This window comes from Salvelinus alpinus, chromosome 17, assembly GCF_045679555.1.
Source record: "Salvelinus alpinus chromosome 17, SLU_Salpinus.1, whole genome shotgun sequence".
NCBI lineage: Eukaryota > Metazoa > Chordata > Actinopteri > Salmoniformes > Salmonidae > Salvelinus > Salvelinus alpinus.
In genome coordinates, this window is record NC_092102.1 from 36910987 (window position 1) to 36935056 (window position 24070).

Here is a 24070-nt window from a genome sequence, read left to right on the forward strand (position 1 = left end):
ACATAGATGATATATATACCACATTTGGTGCCAAATGTGTCCAGCAGTCCTGAAGAACAAGACGTTTAAAATAGTAACCATCATTGAAAATGGTCCAAAATACCACAAAAGCATAATATTGAATGACCTGTTTGATGTTGAGTTCTGATATCTGGCAAGCGTGATAAACAGTACAGAAGTAGCTCATCCCTGGGCAATGTGTCCAATTTGTCCTGATGGTGGCACAGTGGACACACAGCTGAACCCCAGCAACGCTGCTTGCAGCTTTTTTGTATATTTCATTTTCAACATACAGAGTATTGGTGTTGGGAAAAGAGGAGGCTGAGGGAGAGGCTGAAAAGGGAAGAGAGTCCGGTTGGGAGAAAACGAGGGTGAAAGAGAGTGAGGGTGGAAAAGAGGGAGCGAGAGGATGAAGAGAGAGAGGCATAAAAAGAGAGAAGCAGAAACAGAGGGGGTAGTGGAAGAAATGGGCCAGCTAGTGGACATAGTTTATCTATCTCCCAGGAACCCATCTCCTCTGCATGACAGCGTAGCTCAGTGAGCCTGATAATGTGGCATTCACAGGGTGAGACACAAAATGAGCAGATTACATTGTCATCAGTTTACGTGGAGCCATAAACAAAACACTGATTAATGGTATTTACCCATGCATCAGTGCAAACACAGCTGTCAATCTCTCTATTAGACACACGTGCAAACACAAACACATGCATGTGAATGCATGCAAGCACACACACACAAACACACACAAATATGCATGCACACATGCCCCCTCACGCCACACTCACGCCAATACAGGAATATTGGCACAAACACACACACATGCACACAAATAACGATTAAGTTCCGCTTTGTTTAATTGTATAAAAGATAACAAAATGATTTTATTACATGTTGATAATTGGACAGACAACATCACAACATACTTGCATGATTGTTCAGATAGGTTTTCTTCCCACACCATTGATAATTAAGCATAAAGTACAAAACTATATAAAACCAACATGCTGACAGATGCAGAGGGGTTCATTTTAATAACAGATTAAAGCCATATTCTGTTATGAATCAAGTCATTTCTTTAAAAGAAATTAATACACTTCAGAATGATGCTTAAGATCATAGTCATTTCAGAATTTATTTATCTTTTTTTTGTTTTACATCAAATAGAACAGACATACATTCGCACATGCAATGTGAACAGTTTGTGCTGCTTTTTAATTACCATCCAAAGCCAATTAAACATATACTGGATATTTTTGTTGTTGTTATCCAAACATGAAAATACTCTCAGATATTTACAAAAAATATAGATACATTGCTCATCACGCTGACATAGTTATTCATGTTAAAATGATTGATGTCAGTGGATTTCATAAAAACAAAACGCATGTGGCAGAGCTTGCTAGTCATGGTGATTCAGTCAAGGTCGAAATTCAACATAATATTCTGTTGAAAAAATGTAAGATCAGGCACAAGGAACTCAGAAGAAACCTCACTTAACTTAAAAACAAACCATGGGCACTGCAAGAGAATATGGCTTTAATGGATATTACAACAACAAAACATTGAAATAAACTGTCCAGTCTTCTTTCTCTCAGGGATTACTTAGACTGACTCCTGAATCAGAGGTTGTTCACATCACTGACTGTTTCAGAGATAAGGGAGCACACTACAGAGGTTCTAAGAACCCACAGTCTGGTTCTAGAACAGATCAGAACAGAACAGCATGGATCAGGGCCCAGTTACGATCCTACAGCTAGCTATCTCTTCATCATTCACTGCTCATATCAAATATCGCCATCCCTCCATTTTTCCTTCCCCCTTCATCTTCCTCTTCAGAAGACAAAAATTATAAAGGTTGACACCATCCACAGTCCTGGAAACCATAGTACTATCTAGGCAGCCTGTCCCTGCCCCTACCCCTGCCAGTCTTCTCTTCCTGTGCTCCCCAGTTATGGTCATCATCCCAGAGTAAGGACACGGAGCATTCCCTGGGAGGCCATTAGATCCTGAGGTTGTTGTAACTCACATATGTTTTCTTCGTAGCTTGACCTGAGAAGCGAGGTAGGTCAAAGATTATAATGATTATAAGATTATTATAACAGTGCAACAAAATACAATAAGCAATGGACAAACATACGCAGACATACAGTGCCTTCAGAAAGTATTCATACCCATTCACTTATTCCACTTTTTGTTGTGTTGCAGCCTGAATTCAAAATTGATTAAATTGATTTTGTTCTCACCCATCTACACACAATAGAAATGTTTGCAAATCTATTGAAAATTAAATACAGAAATATCTAATTTACATAAGAATCAGGTGCATCCAATGTCCTTTGATCATCCTTGAGATGTCATGACAACAGTATTGGAGTCCACCTCTGTTCAATTCAATTGTTTGGACATAATTTATGAAGAAACACAACTGTCTATATAAGGTCCCACAGTTGACTGCATGTCAGAGCAGAAACTATACCATGAAGTCCAAGGCACTGTTCATAGATCTCCGAGATAGAATTGTGATGAGGCATATATCTGGGGAAGGGTGTAAAACAATTTCTAGAGTGTTGAAAGTTTTTAAGACCACAGTGGTCTCCATCATTGGGAAATTGAAGAAATATGGAATTACCCAGACTCTGCCTTGAGATGGCTGTCGACTAAACTGAGCAACCGGGCAAGAAAGACCTTGGCCAGGGAGGTGACCTTGGCTGAGATGGAAGAACCTGCCAGAATGACAACAATCTCTACAGCACTTCACCAATCTGGGCTTTATGGGAGAGTGGCCAGACAGAAGCCACTCCTGAGAAAAGACACGACAGCACACCTGGAATTTGCAAAAGGCACAAGAAGCATAGGGCAAAAGGGGCATAGGGCAAAATATTCTGTATTCTGAATGCAAAGCTCTATGACTGGAGAAAAGCAGGCACAGCTCATCACACGTGGAACATCACCCTTACCGTAAAGCACGGTGGTGGCAGCATCATGCTATGGGATGCTTTTCAGTGGCAGGGACTGGTAGACTGGTAAGAATAGAGGGAACAATAAATGGAGCCAAATACAGATTAAATCCTTGATGAGAAACTTCTTTAGAGTGTAAACGACCTTAGACTGGGGAGAAGATTTACGTTCCAACAAAACAATGACCCCAAGCATACGCCAAAGCAATGCTGGGATGACTTCAGAAACATAATATAAAAGTCCTTGAGTGGCCCAGCCAAAGGCCAGACTTGAATCCCATTGAAAATCTGTGGAAAGACTTGAAGATTGTGGTTCAATGCTGCTCCCTGTCTAACTTAATAGAGCTTGATAAAATCTGCAAGCAAGAATAGGAGAAAATCCCCAAATCCAGATGTGCAAAGCTGATACAGACAGAGTGTTTAAAGACTCAAAGATTTAATCGCCGCTAAAGGTGCTCCTACAAAGTATTGACTTAGGGGTGTGAATACTTACTGTACACCCGACAAACATATAAATGCAACATGTAAAGTGTAGGTCCAATGTTTCATGAGCTGAAATAAAAGATTCCAGAAATTTTCCATACGCACAAAAAGCTGATTTCTCAACAACAAAAAATCACATATTTGTTTACATCCCTTTTAGTGAGCATTTCTCCTTTGCCAAGATAATACATCCACCTGACATGTGTGGTATACCTTGTGCTTGGGGACAATAAAAGGCCACTCTAAAATGTTCTGTTTTGTCACACAACACACATTTTTGAGGAAGTGTGCAATTGGCATGCTGACTGCAGAAATGTCCAACAGAGCTGTTGACAGATAATTTAATGTCCATTTCTCTACCATAAGCCGTCGTTTTAGAGATTTTGGCGGTACGTCCAACCAGCTTCACAACCGCAGACCACGTGTAACCACGCTAACCCAGGACCTCAATATCCGGCTTCTTCACCTGCAGAGTCGTCTGAGAACAGCCACCCGTACAGCTGATGCAACTGAGGAGTATATCTGTCTGTATTAAAGCCCTTATGTGGGGGGAAAAAACGTATTCTGATTGGCTGGGCCTGGCTCCCAAGTGGGTGGGCCTATGGCCTCATCGTAAGCCAACAAAATGTGAAATAAGTCAAGGGGTATGAATACTTTCTGAAGGCAGTGTAAATAGAGAAGACATAAAGTACATGCATAATATATAAATACCCTGCAACTCTATCATACATTCATGCATTGCATGTGAACGTGCACCGTTAATAATCGTTGCACAATCGCTGTCTGGTTTAGTGCATTGTTTAATTTCAGCAACACCCCTGAGTCAAACTCTCTATTTTCAGATACTAACTAGCGATGCAACAACACAAATACCACACAAGTGGGCACCTAACAAATGCTAGGGCATTTGATGTGATCCCTGTCTCTACATTGCCATGGAAACGGACCTCAACTTTGCTGATCACCAAGGTAGGTACAATGGTATGTCTGTGTTGGGTACTGCACTACTCCACCTATGCAGTGTTCTCTCCTGTTTAATGGAGGTCGATGCACATTGCGTTTCTTAAAGCAGAGAAATACTCTACACGACCAAAAGTATGTGGACACATGCTCATCGAACATCTTATTCCAAAATCATGGGCATTAATATAGAATTGGTGCCCCCTTTGTTGCTATAACAGCCTCCACTCTTCTTGGAAGGCTTTCCACTAGATGTTGGAACATTAATGCGAGGACTTGCTTCCATTCAGCCACAAGAGCATTAGTGAGGTCTGAAGTTGGGCGATTAGGCCTGGCTCGCAGTCGACGTTCCAATTCATCTCAAAGGTGTTCGACGGGGTTGAGGTCAGGGCTCTGTGCAGGCCAGTCAAGTTCTTCCACACCGATTTAGACAAACCATTTCTGTATGGACCTCGCTTTGTGCATGGGGGCATTGTCATGCTGAAACAGGAAAAGGTCTTTCCTAAACTGTTGCCACAAAGTTGGAAGTACAGAATCGTCTAGAATGTCATTGTACGCTGTAGCATTAAGATTTCCCTTCACCAGAACTAACGGGCCTAGCCTGAACCATGAAAAACAGCTCCAGACCATTATTCCTCCTCCACCAAACTTTACCGTTGGCACTATGCATTCGGGCAGGTAACGTTCTCCATGGTATCCGCCAAACACAGATCTGTCCATTGGACTGCCAGACGGTGAAGCGTGATTCATCACTCTAGAGAACACGTTTCCACTGCTCCAGAGTCCAATGGCGGCGAGCTTTACACAACTCCAGCTGACACTTGGCATTGGGCATGGTGATCTTAGGCTTATATGCGGCTGCTCGGACATGGAAACCCATTTCATGAAGCTCACGATGACCAGTTATTGTGCTGACGTTGTTTCCAGAGGCATTTTGGAACTCGATAGTGAATAACAGCACTTACAGTTGACCGGGGCAGCTCTAGCAGGGCAGATATTTGTGGAACTAACTTGTTGGAAAGGTGGCATCCTATGACGGTGCCACGTTGAAAGTCACTGACCTCTTCAGTAAAGCCATTCTTCTGCCAATGTTTGTCTTTGGAGATTGCATGGCTGTGTGCTTGATTTGATACACCTGTCAGCAACGGGTGTAGCTGAATTAGCCAAATCCACTAATTTGAAGAGGTGTCCACATACTTTTTTATATATAGTGTAGCTCTGTAAACTTTTTTTCTTACTGCTCTAAATCTTGCCATGGTGACCAACTCCCATGGGTTATGCAATTAAAGTCCTACCACTTCCTTCCAGACTTATTTTGTAGTCTTGGCCAGTGACTATGATGAATAAAACATGTGGAGATGTACAACATGCTTTTGCAGTCTTAGCTGTATATGTGTGCAGTTGGTCAAAAAAGTTTATATTTTCAAGAAGAAAGCTATGATTTTGTTTGTGTGTGTGTGAGTGTGTTATTGTGTTTTTGGTTTTACTATCTTTGTGGGGACCAGAAGTCAGTACAAGGGGGGACATTTCGCTGAGCCACACAAGGAAAAAGGCAATTTTAGGCTTAGGTGTTAGTTTAGATTTAGATTTGGAATGGTAATCAATTGTTTGGTCCCCACAAGGATAGTAAAACAAATGTGTTTGTGGCACCCATGGGTACAATTTCCCTTGTCATGGTATTGATTGATTGGTCATAATACAAAAATGTACCTACAAATCGTTAATTCATCCACACATGCCTGATGTGGTCAATATATACTTGCTCATAATCACTGCCGGGACAGAGAGGAGACATCGCCAATATTTCTAAATTACAGGGCAAATCCTTACATCTCTGTAAGGGACAGTCATAGAGACATTTTGACTAATATCGATAGTGATGTCCTGTAGAATCTTCAGAGCTACTAATTCTCTTACTTAATAACTCTAAATCATTATGAGTCAGATCAGTCAGAGGGGATCCCTCCTGAAAGGTACTATTTGGTACTTTGACGGTTATAGGGGCTGATGTACATTACTGATGTGAATTTATATACATGACCTCCCCTGAACTGTGGCTCCACAGTTCAGGGGAGGTCATGTATATAAATTCACCATTAATAAATGTCACTTCCACTGCTGCTAAAAGAGAAGGGTGAGGGGAGGAGAGAGGAAGCAAGAAGAGAGGAGAGGAAGCGAGGCGACATGCGTGTAGGGAGACAGAAGGTTAGAGACGCACAGAGCAGATAACACAGTGAACTTTTGGGAGGGCCTCTCGGAGATGAGCCCCGTTCGGGCTCTGCTTGGGGAATTTGGATGCGCTGCTACCACAGCTGTTGAGGTTGTCCCCCCTACGCAGTGTGTTCGCTCCACAAGCCACATGTGTGACTGGCAGAGAGACGCCATCCTGATGACACAAGCACTCTCCCACTCACTCTCACACACACACACACACACACACACACACACACACACACACACACACACACACACACACACACACACACACACACACACACACACACACACACACACACACACACACACACACACACACACACACACACACACACACACTCCAGCTCATTACACAGATGACAATGACAATCACAGGACGTTAGGAATAGCTGTCATATCAGAGCCGGAATTGAGAGAAGGCCAGCACCTGTTGATGACATGTGCGGTGTGTGCCAGGTGATTAGTAGAGATGGAGAAAATAAGGCCGATGGGAACCGTGATGTGTTACCATGGCCTGTCAATCATTTCTTGATTTAGTCTAGAAAAATGAGGCGAGCATGGAGATAGTATAGGGCGATTTAAACTGGCTTACGTTAATCCTGTCCATCACAGGTACAGTTAGGTCCAAAATGATTGGCACACTTGATAAAGATGAGCAAGAAAAATTTGCAAAAGACTATGTATATTTTATATTAATACAACTGCTCAGAGCAGTTGTATTAGGTGTTCAGGAGTCTTATGGCTTGGGGGTAAAAGCTGTTTAGAAGCCTCTTGGACCTAGACTTGGCGCTCCGGTACCACTTGCCATGCGGTAGCAGAGTGTACCGTCTATGACTAAAGTGGCTGGAGTCTTTGAAAATTTTTAGGGCCTTCCTCTGACACTGCCTGCTATAGAGGTCCTGGATGGCAGGAAGCTTAGCCCCACCGATGTACTGGGCCGTTCGCACTACCCTCTGTAGTGCCGTGCGGTCGGAAGCCGAGCAGTTGCCACACCAGGCAGTGATGAAACCAGTCAGGATGCTCTCGATGGTGCAACTGTAGAACCTTTTGAGGATCTGAGGACCCATGCCAAATCTTTTCAGTCTCCTGAGGGGGAATAAGTTTTGTCGTGCCCTCTTCACGACTGTCTGGGTGTGCCTGCACCGGAGGGCCAGTTGTCTGGACCTCTGGCAGTCTCTATGGGGGTGCCACAGGGTTCAATTCTCGGGCCGACTCTCTTTGTATACATCAATGATGTCGCTCTTGCTGCTGGTGATTCTCTGATCCACCTCTATGCAGACGACACCATTCTGTATACTTCAGGCCCTTCTTTGGACACTGTGTTAACTAACCTCCAGATGAGCTTCAATGCCATACAACTCTCCTTCCATTACCTCCAACTGCTCTTAAATGCAAGTAAAACTAAACGCATGCTTTTCAACCGATCGCTGCCCGCATCTGCCCGCCCGTCCAGCATCACTACTCTGGACGGTTCTGACTTAGAATATGTGGACAACTACAAATACCTAGGTGTCTGGCTAGACTGTAAACTCTTCTTCCAGACTCACATTAAGCATCTCCAATCCAAAATTAAATCTAGAATCGGCTTCCTATTTCGCAACAAAGCATACTTCACTCATGATGCCAAACATACCCTCGTAAAACTGCCCATTCTACCGATCCTCGACTTCGGCGATTTCATTTACAAAATAGCCTCCGACACTCTACTCAACAAATTGGATGCAGTCTATCACAGTGCCATCCGTTTTGTCACCAAAGCCCCATATACTACCCACTGAAACTTAGCCGCAAGTGGATCTTCCAGTAAGACAATAACCCAAAGCACACATCAAAATCGACAAACAAATTGCTAATTGACCACAAAATCAACATTTTGCAATGGCCATCTCAGTCTCTGGACTTGAACCGCATTGAAAACCTGTGGTTTGAATTGATGAGGGCAGTCCATATGTGCAGACAAAGGATATCAAGGATCTGGAAGGATGCTGTATGGATGACTGGTCTAAGATCTTCAACCTAATGATGTTCTCATTATGAAAACCATCAAACCCACTGCACCACACAAGCAGTAGTGCAGTGTGGTGTCAACGACACACAGTCGGTGTCACAGATTACCTTTCCTCATTTACCAGTCTTCAACACAGATCTCCTGTGCTCTTAGATACCAGCTACGCAACAGACAAAGCCACCCATATTGGTCTTGTCTTGGTCTCTGCTAATCTAAGGCTAATTTATGCATTTAACTAGATAACCATTAATTAAGCAATCAGAGATGATCCCCCAAGACCACTGGACCTATACTATACCACCCCACATCATATGACCGGAATGTGAATTATACCACTGACACAATACGCGACTGGAATGAGATGGGGAAGGATTAGACAGTGATGTCATAAATCTCAATCTTCTTCAGGAAGCCAGTTTGGGAGTCAGAACGGCAGAGCCAATGAATAGGACTGAATGGCTGGCTCCCATGTGCACTTCCTGATGTCTTTGATTAAGTCATCTCTGTCTAATACCTCGTTATCTCAATCTAGGCACAACAGGCTATGCTGCGTGACTGACTCATGGTAAGCAGGGTTCTCACTGCTCTCAGTATGTGTCATGCGATGTAACAGATACCATGGAGTTACATGTACAGTACACAGTAACTAGGAATATATTTTTTTAGTTTGAAACAGTTTGTGCTGCTACTTCCACTACTACAGATACTACATAGTAGTTATATGGTCAGTAATTTTTTTATTTAACAAAGTAGTTACAGAATACGTTAATGGCCATGTTGTGTGACTCACTCATGGGGTCGGTGGGTGCGGTGGGCAGGTTTTCACACAACTCGGTCTTGGCCTCTCCATTGGGCCTCTCGCTGGGCTTCACAGAGATGCGGGAGGACATGGTGGCGGCGGTGACCATGGCCTTGAAGCTCCTCTTCCTCTTCTGGACATTGAGCTCCGGGTGGAAGATGATGACGTAGACCTTGGGCATGTAGAGCATCCCGAGAGCTACAGATGCACTGAGGTTCATAGAGATGGTGAGGGTGGTTGTCTGGATGTACAGCTGTGGAGGAAGGGAGAAAGAAGATGGACGAAGAGCGAGAGAGAGAGAGAGAGAGAGAGAGAGAGAGAGAGAGAGAGAGAGAGAGAGAGAGAGAGAGAGAGAGACAGAGACAGAGACAGAGACAGAGACAGAGACAGAGACAGAGACAGAGAGAGAGAGAGAGAGAGAGAGAGAGAGAGAGAGAAACCACATTAATTAGAATGTACTCTCATATAGTAAAACCGCCCCATAGCCCTTATCAAGCACTTATCTACAGGAGGTCAGGTCTATGCCTGTGGAGGGAAATGGACAGAGAAAAGAGCCACACCATTGTACTGTACTGTTATAACACTGATCACCCACTTCCATAGCTGTTAGACTCTGTTAGACTTATTGGCTATAGGGTGGTCTGGCTGCACTACTGGGGAGAGAAGAGCTCTCACAGCACTTACCCCTATCTACAGGTTGGGCTTGATGTAAGGCTGAGGGAGAGAGGGAAGAGCAGAACCTATCATGGTCATACCCCAGAGATCTTGTAGGTGGTCTTGATGGATTTCAATGTAATCACTGAGAGAAATTGGCCTTACCTACTGTAAAGCAAAAAGAGCAACACATTAATTTATCATGCATTGCTCCATGAGTGGTCTGGGTGTGTGCATTCTGATGCTGTGGGGGAAAATATCAATCCAACCACTCGTACTCCCATAGCATTTATTCAAATCAAATCAAAGTTTATTGGTCGTGTACACAGATTTGCAGGTGCAAGTGAAATGCTTATGTTACTAGCTCCAACGGTGCAGTAGAATGTCCAATGTTCCTAGCTCCAACAGTGCAGTAGAATGTATTTTGTTCCTAGCTCCAACAGTGCAGTAGAATGTCTTATGTTACTAGCTCCAACAGGGCAGTAGAATGTCTTATGTTACTAGCTCCAACAGTGCAGTAGAATGTCTTATGTTACTAGCTCCAACAGTGTAGTAGAATGTCTTATGTTAGTAGCTCCAACAGTGCAGTAGAATGTCTCTCAAATACAATACAAATACACAAATAATCTAAAATCTAAACAATAATCTAAAGACTAAACACCTCCCTCTGCAACTGGATCTTGGACTTCCTGGCGGGCCGCCCCCAGGTGGTAAGGGTAGGTAACAACACATTCGCCACACTGATCCACAACACAGGGGCCCCTCAGGGGTTCGTGCTCAGTCCCCTCCTGTACTCCCTGTTCACTCATGACTGTACGGCCAGGCACGACTCCAACACCATCATTCAATTTGCTGATGACACAACAGTGGTAGACCTGATCACCGACAACATCGAGACAGCCTATAGGGAGGTCAGAGACCTGGCCGTGTGGTGCCAGGACAACAACCTCTCCCTCAACGTGATCAAGACAAAGGAGATGATTGTGGACCACAGGAAAAAGAGGACCGAGCACGCCCCCATTCTCATCGACGGGGCTGCAGAAAAGCAGGTTGAGAGCTTCAAGTTCCTTGGTGTCCGTATCACCAACAAACTAACAGTTGTGAAGAGGGCACGACAAAACCTATTCCCCTTCAGGAGACTGAAAAGATTTGGCATGGGTCCTCAGATTCTCAAAAGGTTCTACAGTTGCACCATCATCCTGACTGGTTGCATCACTGCCTGCTATGGCAACTGCTCGGCCTCCGATTGCAAGGCGCTACAGAGGGTAGGGCGAACGGCCAAGTACATCACTGGGGCCAAGCTTCCTGCCATCCAGGACCTCTATACCAGGCGGAGTCAGAGGAAGGACCTAAAAATTGTCAATGACTCCAGCCACCCTAGTCATAGATGGTTCTCTCTGCTACCACACGGCAAGCGGTACCGTAGCGCCAAGTCTAGGTCCAAGAGGCTTCTAAACAGCTTCTACCTCCAAGCCATTAGACTCCTGAACATCTAGTCAAATGTTTACCCAGACTATTCACACCCCCCCCCCCTCCCCTCTCCACACCACTGCCACTCTCTGTTGTCATCTATGCATAAGTCACTTTAATTAACTCTACCTATGTGTACATACTACCTCAACTAACCGGTGCCCCCGCACATTGACTCTGTACCGGCACCCCCCTGTATATATAGTTATTTTTTACTGCTCCTCTTTAATTACCTGTTACTTTTATCTCTTATTCTTATCCGTGTTTTTTGAAACTGCACTGTTGGTTAGGGGCTCGTAAGTAAGCATTTCACTGTAAGGTCTACACCTGTTGTATTCGACGTATGTGACTAATACAATTTGATTAGATTTGAAATGACAGAACGAGTCCAATTAACAATCCAGAGTACTGTAAATAAATATTTGTTTCCTCAAAAAGGTAGGTGTAAAAATGATTTACACCCCTAAAGATTCGTATAAATAAAGTAGTCAAAAGTTCAGTGTTTGGTCCCATATTTCTAGCATGCAATGATTACGTCAAGCTTGTAACTCTACATACTTGTTTGGATGCATTTGCTGTTTGTTTTGGTAGTGTTTCAGATTATTTTGTGGCCAGTAAAAATGAATGGTAAATAATGTGTTGTCTCATTTTAGATTTTTTTTTTTTTGTACTTTTATTGTAAATAAGAATAGAATATGTTTCTAAACACTTCTACATTAATGTGGATGCTATCATGAATAAGGATAGTCCTGAATAAAAGTTACAAATGCACAAATATCATAACCCACAAGACATGCTAACCTCCCCTGGTATAGTAATAGGGAGAGGTTAGTTAGAATGTCTTGGAGGTATGATATTTGTGCGTCTGTAACTTTCTCACTTATCATTATTCACGATTCATTAAGGACTATCCTTAATCAAGCCATTGTATTATTTCAAATCCAAAGTGCTGGAGTACAAAGCCAAAACAACATAAAATGTGTCACTGTCTGAAAACTTTTGGAAATCACTGTATATTAGACACTTGCCTACTCTCCATAGTGTACTGTATGTATCAGCAGTTTCTTCAGTATTGCATGACTCACTTATCGCCTCTCCACTGCAATAGCTGATGTATATTGAGCTTTCTGGCGCAAAATGGATGCTGTAGCATCACGCATGTGGATGTTAAATGGCGTTATAACTTCTCTCATCGCACTCCTTGGTGAACCTTGACCTAGAAAAAGTGAATTAGCAAATATGACTCTTTATCTCTCTGAACTCTCAGCACCTTTAGATTAGTCATTGGACTGTCCTCGGCCTGACTGAGGTATTTAACTGTACATTTAAGAAGATTACGATTAAGCTCAACAAGACGGACACCATAACACCATTCATACTTGAATTTTCAAACACTCTGAGCTTGCATAACCTTTAATCAGGCTATAATTTCAGTTTGTTCTGAATTATGTAACCGTATTCTTAGAAGGCAATCATTGTTCAAGCAGCTATGTAGTTCACATACCCGCAAGAGGCACTTGTTTCCTTCAAGAGTCTTAGATTAGGCTGAAACACGTAAGAGGGCACATATCTGTGTTTGAAGAGCAGTCCATGAAAAATCTACTTAAAACTGAGCTATGGTACTTAAAATATTGAAATGCCACTTATTTTCTGACACCCTGTAGTGAGGGAGATACAGTAGTAAATATCTGTATGGCAGTAAAACTGACTGAATCTGTATGAGAGGAAATGTCACCATTTGCATAGTGTTTTCCTCAGCAAATGGCACCAGCCATGGTAACGCCTTGCACACATTCTACACAGACATTTACATGCCAGTCATGGCTTTTTCGTCTGATCTCGGCAACTCATTCAAATACCAACATTATCAACATCATCTCTCTCTCCACTCTCTTTCCTTCTTTCTCTCTCTCTCTTTCTCTGCGGAGCGACATCAGAGCGAGAGATCTGTCTCACCATGCATTAATAACCGAACGAATATCATGGTGCTCATACAGTATCAATGCCTTTTGTTCCACACCATTAGAAACAGAAGACAATGGAATTGTTGCACGTATTTTCCCGATTGCGTTGCTGTCAATTTACAGCATGTGTAATTGGGTATATTGATCAAACCCTGCAGTGTTCCATGCATTATAATTGCTCATCACCAGAGGATCTCCACCGCTAGCTATGTTTCCATGTCTGGTATCCATAGCAACACCATCACCATCACCACACAGAGTTTGGTGCGAGCTATTAAAACACTGCTAAAATAAGCTTGTAATGAGACTATCTACTGCATTGCTGACCCTATCAGAGATTCATTGACTATGTAAGAGACCTGATTTCTCTACAGTAGCCCACAAGAAGTGTAAGAGGCATACACGTACACACACATACGTATGCACATGCGCATACAAATACACTAACACGCACCGTTATTGGTAGTTAGCTGCCCAAGCTCCTGTAACACAGACAGGGTTCTTTAGAGTGCTTCAGTGGGAGCTTGAGCCAAATTCGCATCCCTCTCACACACCACAGGAATGCTAAGCTTGTCACAGAGCATGTATAATGAATTCCTATTGCTTTAACATAAATAAATACATGAAGCCAATTTCCCAACTGCTTGGCAACTCTCTATTTATAGCTGCAGTAATGATTTATTAAGATAATCATCAGGAATCAAACGACTGAGTCTGAAATTTAACTTCTCAATGACAAGCATCGGCAAACGCCAACATACAGATAACAGGGAAGCAAACCGTCAACAGCCTTCTATCTGCACAGACAAAAATCTGGGGAAGGTTTTTAGATAATTATACCCACGGGATGTACAGCACAAGCAATTTAGTCTGGTATAAATTGGGGATCATAAATGCACACAGAGATAAAGACACCATTCAGTAGAGTTACAATTAGGATGCTCTCCTGCCCTGTTGGAAAACACCTTCAATAATGGATCTGGGGGATTTGCATTGTCCTCTCATCTACCTGCAAGTCTCTTGTTGTTTTGGGGTAGCCTACTTTTTCAGTCAGATCAGGAGGAAGTGTATGCTGCTGTTCTGGGGACCCTTCCTCTCTGCTCATGAATGGTCCTATCATAGACTGTCTGACTGGCTGTCTTTCGCATGCTGTAAATGCATGGGCTAATGACACTGGCACAGAGATGACGTTTTGGGATATTACAGGAGGTGATCAAACATCAGCCTTGTTAGGCTGTAAGTGTAAATAAAAAAATACAGTCAGAAGATCTAGACTGCCATAAATGTGATTGGAATATAGCTGTTTGTTTAACACGCCAAAAACTGTAGTATACTCAACGGCTATGTCTATTTATATGATTGTGAAGTGCTGTAGCACTTGGATATACTGACTTGATGCAACAACAACAAAATAAGAATGTCACACACCGGATAGGTGCAGTGAAATGTGTTGTTTTACAGCAATGGTAAAATGGCACCCCTGGAACAAATTAGGGTTAAGTCCCTTGCTCAAGAGTATATCAACAGATTTTTAATCTTCTCGGCTAGGGTGTTCAAACCAGCAACCGTTTCGGTTACTGGACTAACGCTCTAACCACTAACTTGCCACCCATGCACTTTAGGCTACTTACATTATAGTTGTTATCGTCATGTGCTCAGCTTAATGCATCCTTTAAGGTTGCCCTCTTGGCCTGGTATTATCTTGTTAAAAAGATATCCCTCCTTTAAGAACATATTCTCAATCTCTAACCACTATAATAAGGCTAGAGCTTAATTTAATGCCCCTGCTTCCCACAGTTCTCCTTCTGTTGATTGTAAAATGTTGGTGTGCATTGAATGCTGTTCAAGGTTCTAGATATGCAAACTCAGGCAGAGACAGTAAGCATCCAAAGTACAGTATCAATTCAGGAAGGCAAAGTGCCTTGACAAAGAAAATGCCAAGTCTAATTATTGTCAAATTTGCTAAAAGACAACCGTATTGCAGACTGTGTCGTTTTTCTGCCCCTAAAGTTGGGAGGATATGCTTCAACGCTTCTTGCCTTAACCACGTAATCTAACTTGGCAGCTTGCCCTGACTTTAAGAAGTTCACATTTGCACAAGTGCCATATTACAAGACTTGAACTGCTTGTTAAGACGTGTTGAGGTAAAGAAGTTTGATTTAACACAAGTTTCCTTTTCCGAGTGAGGTTAACCCTTGTGGAAGTTTATATGGTTTTAGGGGAAAGTTTGTTTGGTGTCAGGAGTTCTTTACACAGGTGGTTTTCACTCGGTCAAAATTGAATGAATGATATAGAGTTAGAGATTACTCAGAGATTCTAACTTGAGACATTCAAATGAAATGGGTAAACTTGGTGTGCTTGGACCATGTTAGTTTGTTGGTGATATGAACACCAAGGAACTTGAAGCTCTCAACCTGCTCCACTGCAGCCCCGTCGATGAGAATGGGGGCGTCCTCGGTCCTCTTTTTCCTGTAGTCCACAATCATCTCCTTTGTCTTGATCACGTTGAGGGAGAGGTTGTTGTCCTGGCACCACACGGCCAGGTCTCTGACCTCCTCCCTATAGGCTGTACACTGATACCTGATCCCTCCAGAATGTTAGACATTTTGGTTAAAAAAAACAACAGACAATATGGCAACAATTAATTGACCAATGTTATTTGCAGGTTTGCTTGAATAAAACACAGTTACACATGCTTATTACAGAATTTCTCACAATCCCTTATATGTAGTTTCATTCCAACAGTTATGTTCGGTTGGATCATTCCCCATTCCTACTGAGTGGATGGCAGTGGAACATTAAACAAATTGCATTTGGAAGCTGGTTATTTATTTGTATTTAACTTTGATTTATTCAGGGGACATTGAGACCAGGGTCTCATTTACAATGGTGTACTGAGGACAACAATATAACACATTCAAAATGATCAATAAATTAAGATAAACTACAAATTACAGAATCAACACTACAGCTTCAAACACCCCAAATAAAATAGTATACATTCAATCCAAACAGTTTAAAATAAATTCACTCAACATTAAAGTCCCAAACTGCCCTAGAGGCACCAGAAAGTTGAGATGTAGGGAGTTCTGTAGGCTATTCCAAAAATGGGGGGATTTATCTAGATCGGTACGTACTAGTGGAACCCCGAGAGTTAACCATCCCTGTGAACGGGTTTGGTGTCTCATATTTTTAAAGTGAGGTAGGTCGGACGCTTGTGTAGTAGAACTTTGTAAACAGAAAGGGAATAATGGAGTAATCTACAGGATTTTAATGAGGACCTGCCAACATTTTGATACAGGATGCATATTAAAACGCCTCTATGGTAGACGGCATCCAAAGGTTTATGGTGACTCCATTTATCGGAATGCGGCAGTGACTACTCTAGTCAAGAACTGTCAGGAAATCTAGTTATATAAAATAAGCCTACTTTAAACCTCAGCTAATTATGTCACGCCCTGACCATAGAGAGCATTTTAATGTCTTTATTTGGTTTGGTCAGGGTGTGATTTGGGTGGGCATTCTATGTTCTTTATTTCTATGACTTGTGTTTCTATGTTTTGGCCGGGTATGGTTCTCAATCAGGGACAGCTGTCTATCGTTGTCTCTGATTGGGAATCATACTTAGGCAGCCTGTTTTGCCACCTTAGGTTGTCGGACGTTGTTTTTTGTTAGCTCTGTGTAGCCTTCAGAACGTGACGTTCGTTGTTCTTTTGTTGTTTTGTTTGGTGTTCGGATTTAATAAAGAAGCATGAACACGTACAACGCTGCACCTTGGTCTCATCCTTCCGACGAGCGTTACAAATGAACTAGCTCATCCGTATGTTTTTTAAACGTCAGATTATTGTCAATCCAAAAGCCCAGATATTTATAGGCCGGAACCTGCTCAATGAAAGAACCATCCAATGCATAAATGTGTAACCCAGTGGTCACCAACATTTTCTGAGTCAAGATCACTTTCGCGGTAAAAAAGCAAGCCAAGCTCTACCGCTCAGATTTGAGTAGGCCTAATACATTATCACAACATAGCTATGCTTGGCCTGACAATATTGTTCTTCTAAGATCATATTATATTTGAAAACTCTGATAACAACATTTTGATAACAAAATGTATTTGTTGGTGTAGCACTTGCGAGGCACAGCTGAGCATAAATTTAAATAATTTGTAAATAATTAGTTTTTATATTTTACTGGACAGATGTTACCTGCATCTGATGGTCATAGTGCTTTCAAGACAACTGGGAACACGGTGGGGAAAACGAGGTAAAATCATGACATAAGTGATCTCCATGTCAGAAAGTCGGAGTTCTAGAAAGGTGCTAGAATTTCCAACTTGGAATTCCGTGTTGGATAACTGATCAAAACTATTTTTCCCCAGTCGGATCTCGTTTTTTTCAGAGTTCCCAGTTGTCTTGAACGCACTGAAGTCAAAAGTTGGATATTTCCGAGTTACCAGTTGTTTTGAACACGGCATTAGTCTCAGGGGAGGGAGGGACAGAGCAGCAGAGGGTCCGTCTGTCATTGTCCCTGCTCTCTCCTTCCTTTCCTCTGGTAAGACTGATCAGAGAGAAGGGAAACTGTCTTCCACCTGATGGCGAAACTTGAGTCACACCGCATCTGCCTCATGCACAAATTAATGTTCTACCTACGACCAGAGAAAGTGAAATATTCTTCAATACTAAAATAGACACAAGCTGCTAATAAAAATTAAAATGCATGGCTATCGATACACTTGGTTACTCATTCACTGCAGCTGCAGAGCGAGTTGAAGTAGGGAGAAGAACATTTTATGTTTTGTAACAGTGTTGACAGTGCTGAATTCAAACTTAGACATAAACTCACTCATAAAAACAGTAGCTCTTTGCTCTATTTTTTTGCCAGTCTCTCTCTGGCTGGGTAGTTTGTCTTTTCACATAAATGAAATGGTTCAACATGGGAACACTTTACCTACCCAGTGGGCTTCTGAATCAATTGCAGCGAACGCCAACAGCGCAACAAGAAACGTAGTTACAAAGGTGCAAGCCTTTATTGTTGGCTTTTCTACAGAGATGTTTGGTGATTGACAGAGAATGTCTTGAAGATTGACTGGTTGGTGACCACTGGTGTAAGACATCTGAAATATTTCTATGAGAATCAGAAAACAGTATCAATTAAAAAAAAAAAAATCTGCATTAGGTACACATTTTAAATCAACAAAGAGTTTCTGCAAGGTGACAAAATCTGATTACAGTTCCAACATAGCCTGGTCAGCCTTAGGGGCAATAGCATACATAACAGTGTCATCTGCATACAGATGAATGTTTCAGGTTTTGCAGATAGACCAATATTATTTATATACAGTACCAGTCAAAAGTTTGGTCACACCTACTCATTCTACTCAAGGGTTTTTCTATATTTTTTCTATTTTCTACATTGTAGGATAATAGTGAAGGCTTCAAAACTATGAAATAATACACGTGGAAACATGTAGTAACCAAAAAAAATGTTAATCAAAAAATATTTTCGATTTTAGATTATTCAAAGTAGCCACCCTTTGCATTGATGACAGCTTTGCACACTCTTGGCATTCTCTCAACCAGCTTCACGAGGAATACTTTTCCAACAGTCTTGAAGGAGTTCACTGATATACTGAGAGCTTGGCTGCTTTTCCTTCACTCTGCGGTCCAACTCATCCCAAACCTGTAAGAACCGACGCTGGAGATGAGAAGCAGGTATGGAGAGTGAACATTTAATTTACACAGACATGGAACAGGACAGGAACAGTGTCAGAACCGGGTAAAACAGAGATATGACAATCAATGCAGAAGCGGGGAGCAGAGCTGGGGAACAGATAGATATAGGGGAGGTAATAACACGGTGATTGAGTCTAGGTGAGTGCAATGAATCGCTGATGCACGTGATGAGGAAAGCAGGTGTGCGTAATGATGGTGGCAGGAGTGCGTAATGTAGGGCAGCCTGGTACCCTCGAGCATCAGGGATGGAGAGTGGGAGCAGGCGTGACTAAACATCTCAATTGGGTTGAGATCAGGGGATTGTGGAGGCCAGGTCATCTGATGCAGCACTCCATCACTCTCCTTCTTGGTCAAATAACCTTTACACAGCCTGGAGGTGTGTTGGGTCATTGTCCTGTTGAAAAATAAATGATATTCCCACTAAGTGCAAACCAGATGGGATGGCATATCGCTGCAGAATGCTGTGATAGCCATGCTGATTAAGTGTGCCTTGAATTCTACATAAATCACAGACAGTGTCACCAGCAAAGCACCCCCACACCATCACACCTCCTCCTCCATGGTTCATGGTGGGAACCACACATGCGGAGATCATCCATTCACCTACTTTGCGTCTCACAAAGACACGCCGGTTGGATAGAAAATCTCAAATTTGTGACTCATCAGACCAAAGGATAGATTTCCACCAGTCTAATGTCCATTGCTCGTGTTTCTTGGCCCAAGCAAGTCTCTTCTTCTTATTCGTGTCCATTGCTTGTATTTCTTGGCCCAAGCAAGTCTCTTCTTATTATTGGTGTCCTTTAGTAGTGGTTTCTTTGCAGCAATTCAACCATGAAGGCCTGATTCATGCAGTCTCCTCTGAAAGTTGATGTTGAGATGTGTCTGTTACTTGAACTCTGTGAAGCATTTATTTGGACTGCTATCTGAGGTGCAGTTAACTCTAATGAACTTATCTTCTGTAGCAGAAGGAACTCTGGGTCTTCCTTTCCTGTGGCGGTCCTCATGAGAGCCAGTTTCATCAATGCACTTGGTGGTTTTTCCGACTGCACTTGAAGAAACGATAAAAGTTCTTGAAATGTTTCGCATTGACTGACCTTCATGTCTTAAAGTAAATATGGACTGTCGTTTCTCTTTGCTTATTTGAGCTGTTCTTGCCATAATATGGACTTGGTCTTTTACCAAATAGGGCTATCTTCTGTATACCACCCCTACCTTGTCACAACACAACTGATTGGCTCAAACAAATTAAGAAGGAAAGAAATTCACCAAATTAACTTTTAACAATGCACAACTGTTAATTGAAATGCATTCCAGGTGACTACCTCATGAAGCTGGTTGAGAGACTGCCAAGAGTGTTCAAAGTTGTCATCAACGTAAATGGTGCCTATTTGAAGAATCTCAAATCTCAAATATATTTTGATTTATTTAACACTTTTTTGGTTACTACATGATTCCATGTGTTATTTCATAGTTTTAATGTCTTCACTGTTATTCTACAATATAGTCAATATTAAAAATAAAGAAAAACCCTTGAATGTCCAAACTTTTGACTGGTACTGTTTAAATAGTAAAGAGGATAGGTAACTTAACTTGACACCATCAGAAAGCATAAATTGTGTCCTGTCTGACAGATAGTTAGTTCCCAAACCATTTACAAGACGCCTAGTCGAGGCCCATTTTAGAGACCTTTCAATGAGTGGGGGGGGGGGGGGGGGGGCGACAGTATCAAAGGCCTTGGATAGATCTATAAATATGGCAGCACAGTGATTCCTATGATCTAAGCAATTTAATATCCCCATATTGTTACTTATCCTCTTGGTCTTTTGCACCCCAGTATCTCTATTCTCTACTTGCACATCATCATCTGCACATCTGTTATTCCGGTGTTAATTTGCTAAATTGTAATTATTTCGCCTCCATGGCCTATTTATTACCTTACCTCCCTACTTTTCTACATTTGCACACACTGTACATAGATTTTTCTATTGTGTTATTGACTGTACGTTTGTTTATGTGTAACTCTGTGTTGTTGTTTTGTCGCACTGCTTTGCTTTATCTTGGCCAGGTCGCAGTTGTAAATGAGAACTTGTTCTCAACTGGCCTACCTGCTTAAATAAAGGTGAAATAAATAAAAAATACAAATATATAATTTAAGACAAGCATTGCTGGTGAAATGTTGATATGTCCAGGTCTAAAACCAGACTAGTACACATCAAGAATATAATTTTAAGTTAAAAAAAGTTATTCGCTGAGAGTTTGCCAGTGATTCTAATATTTTTGCAAGGCAAGATAGTTTAGAAATGGGGCAGTATGTTACGTTCGTTGATGGAAGGATCGGACCAAGGTGCAGCGTTGTAGGCGTACATCATAACTTTATTAAATGAACACCAAAAGCAAGAAAAAATAAACGACACGTAAAGTTTTGTAGCGCTAACACAGCAACTATACAAAAACAAGATCCCACAAACTAAAGGTGGAAAAAAGGATGCCTAAGTATGATCCCCAATCAGAGACAACGATAGACAGCTGCCTCTGATTGGGAACCATACCCGGCCAACAAAGAAATTACTAGAATTACTAGAACTAGAATGCCCACCCAAATCACACCCTGACCTAACCAAATAGAGAAATAAAAAGGCTCTCTAAGGTCAGGGCGTGACAGTACTCCCCCCCCCCTCCAAAGGTGTGGACTCCGGCCGCAAAACCTGACTCTATGGGGGAGGGTCCGGGTGGGCATCTACCCTCGGTGGCGGCTCCGGTGCGGGACGTAGACCCCACTCCGCCAACTTCGGTGGCGCCTCTGGTGCGGGGATCGTCGCCGGAAGCTCCGGACCGTGACTCATCGCCGGAGGAATCGAACCGTGGATCATCGCCGGGGACTCCGGACCGTAGATCGTCGCCGGGCACTCCGGACCGTAGTTCGTCGCCGGGGACTCCGGACCGTAGATCGTCACCGGGGACTCCGGACCGTAGATCGTCGCAGAAGGCTCCGGACTGGGAACCCCCGCTGGAGGCTCCGGACTGGGAACCGTCGCTGGAGGCTCTGGACCGCAGACTTTCGCTGGAGGTTCTGGACTGCAGAACGTCGCTGGAGGCTCTGGACCGCCGACCGTCGCTGGAGACTCCGGACTGCCGATCGTCGCTGGAGACTCCGGACCTTGGATTCTCTCTGGAGGCTCCGGGCCATGGATCATCACTGGAGGCTTCGGGCCATGGATCATCACTGGAGGCTTCGGGCCATGGATCATCACAGGAGGCTCCGGGCCATGGATCATCACTGGAGGCTTCGGGACATGGATCATCACTGGAGGCTTCGGGCCAAGGATCATCACTGGAGGCTTCGTGCCATGGATCATCACTGGAGGCTTCGTGCGTGGAGCAGGCACAGGACGTACCAGGTTGGAGACACGCACTGGATGCCGGGTGCATGGAGCTGGCACAGGATATACTGGACCGTGGAGGTGCACTGGAGGTCTGGAGCGTAGAGCTGGCACAACGCGTCCTGGACAAAGGACCACCTTCGCACGTGCGGGGAGCTGGCACAGGACGCACTGGGCTGTGAAGGCGCACCGGAGATACAGCGCGTAGAGCCGGTGCAAGATATCCTGGACTGAGGAGGCGCACTGGAGACCAAGCGCGCTGAGCCGGCACCACCCGTCCTGGACAGATGCCCACTTTCGCACAGCAAGTGCGGGGAGCTGGCACAGCACGCACCGGGCTGTGGATGCGCACTGATCACCGCAAAACATGGTGCTTGCCCTGGCACGCGCTCCCCATGGTGAGTGCGGGGAGTTGGCTCTGGTTTAAACCCTGGCTCCGCCAACCACCATGTGTGACCACCAAAAAATGTTTTGGGGGGCTGCCTCTCGGGCTTCCGTTGTGGTCACGAACCCCAGTGTCGTTGTTGTTCCTCTCTCGCTGCCTCCGTCTGCTCCCATGGAAGGCGATCCTTTCCTGCCTGGATCTCCTTCCACATCCAGGATCCCTTACCGTCCAAGATCTCCTCCCATGTCCAGGATGTCTGCTCCTCCTGGCCACGCTGCTTGGTCCGTTAGTGGTGGGATCTTCTGTTACATTCATTGATGGAAGGATAGGACCAAGGTGCAGCGTGGTAGGCGTACATCATAACTTTATTAAATGAACACCAAAAGCAAGAAAAGATAAAACGACACGTAAAGTTTTGTTGCGCTAACACAAAAACAAGATCCCACAAACTAAAGGTGGAAAAAATGCTGCCTAAGTATGATCCCCAATCAGAGACAACGATAGACAGCTGCCTCTGATTGGGAACCATACCCGGCCAACAAAGAAATAGAAAAACTAGAATCCCCACCCAAATCACACTCTGACCTAACCAATAGAGAAATAAAAAGGCTATCTAAGGTCAGGGCATGACACAGTAGTTATCTAGGTCAGAAGGATCTCCACCTTTGTAAAGGGGAAGGACATGCACCACCTTCCAGATCTTAGTGGTAGCACCAGAAGTAATTGTTATATTGAAAATGTGGGTCAAAGGTTCTATAATTTTTATTTAATTATTTGACCTTTATTTAACTAGGCAAGTCAGTTAAGAACAAATTCATATTTTCAATGATGGCCTGGGAAGGGGGGCAGAAAGCTGCAGTAGAAAGGGATAAGCAAATCAGCTACTGTGGATATTTTTACATACATTCTATGCAAGGCACATCATTGAAATAAAATGGTTCAAATTAAGAAAAAATAAAGTTTAGAGGTGAATAAAGGACTCCCTCTAGTGGAACTTGAGGTATTTTCAGAAACCATTATTTCAAATATAACAGACAAATGTAATGTTTGTCTGTTAT

General features: G+C 43.1%; 1 protein-coding gene across 2 annotated transcripts in view; it reads right to left on the reverse strand.

Moving 5' to 3' along the window:
* Positions 1-1110: 1110 nt before the first annotated feature.
* The window catches only part of LOC139542893 (metabotropic glutamate receptor 7-like), a 124361-nt gene continuing 101401 nt past the window's right edge, over positions 1111-24070 (reverse strand). For both annotated transcript variants that reach the window (XM_071348850.1, XM_071348849.1), the window contains 2 exons: positions 9419-9680; positions 1111-2052 (listed from right to left, as the gene is read on the reverse strand). In XM_071348850.1, coding sequence (XP_071204951.1) covers positions 2003-2052; positions 9419-9680 — 312 coding nt within the window. In that variant the 3' untranslated portion in view covers positions 1111-2002. The remainder of the gene's footprint in view (positions 2053-9418; positions 9681-24070) is intronic.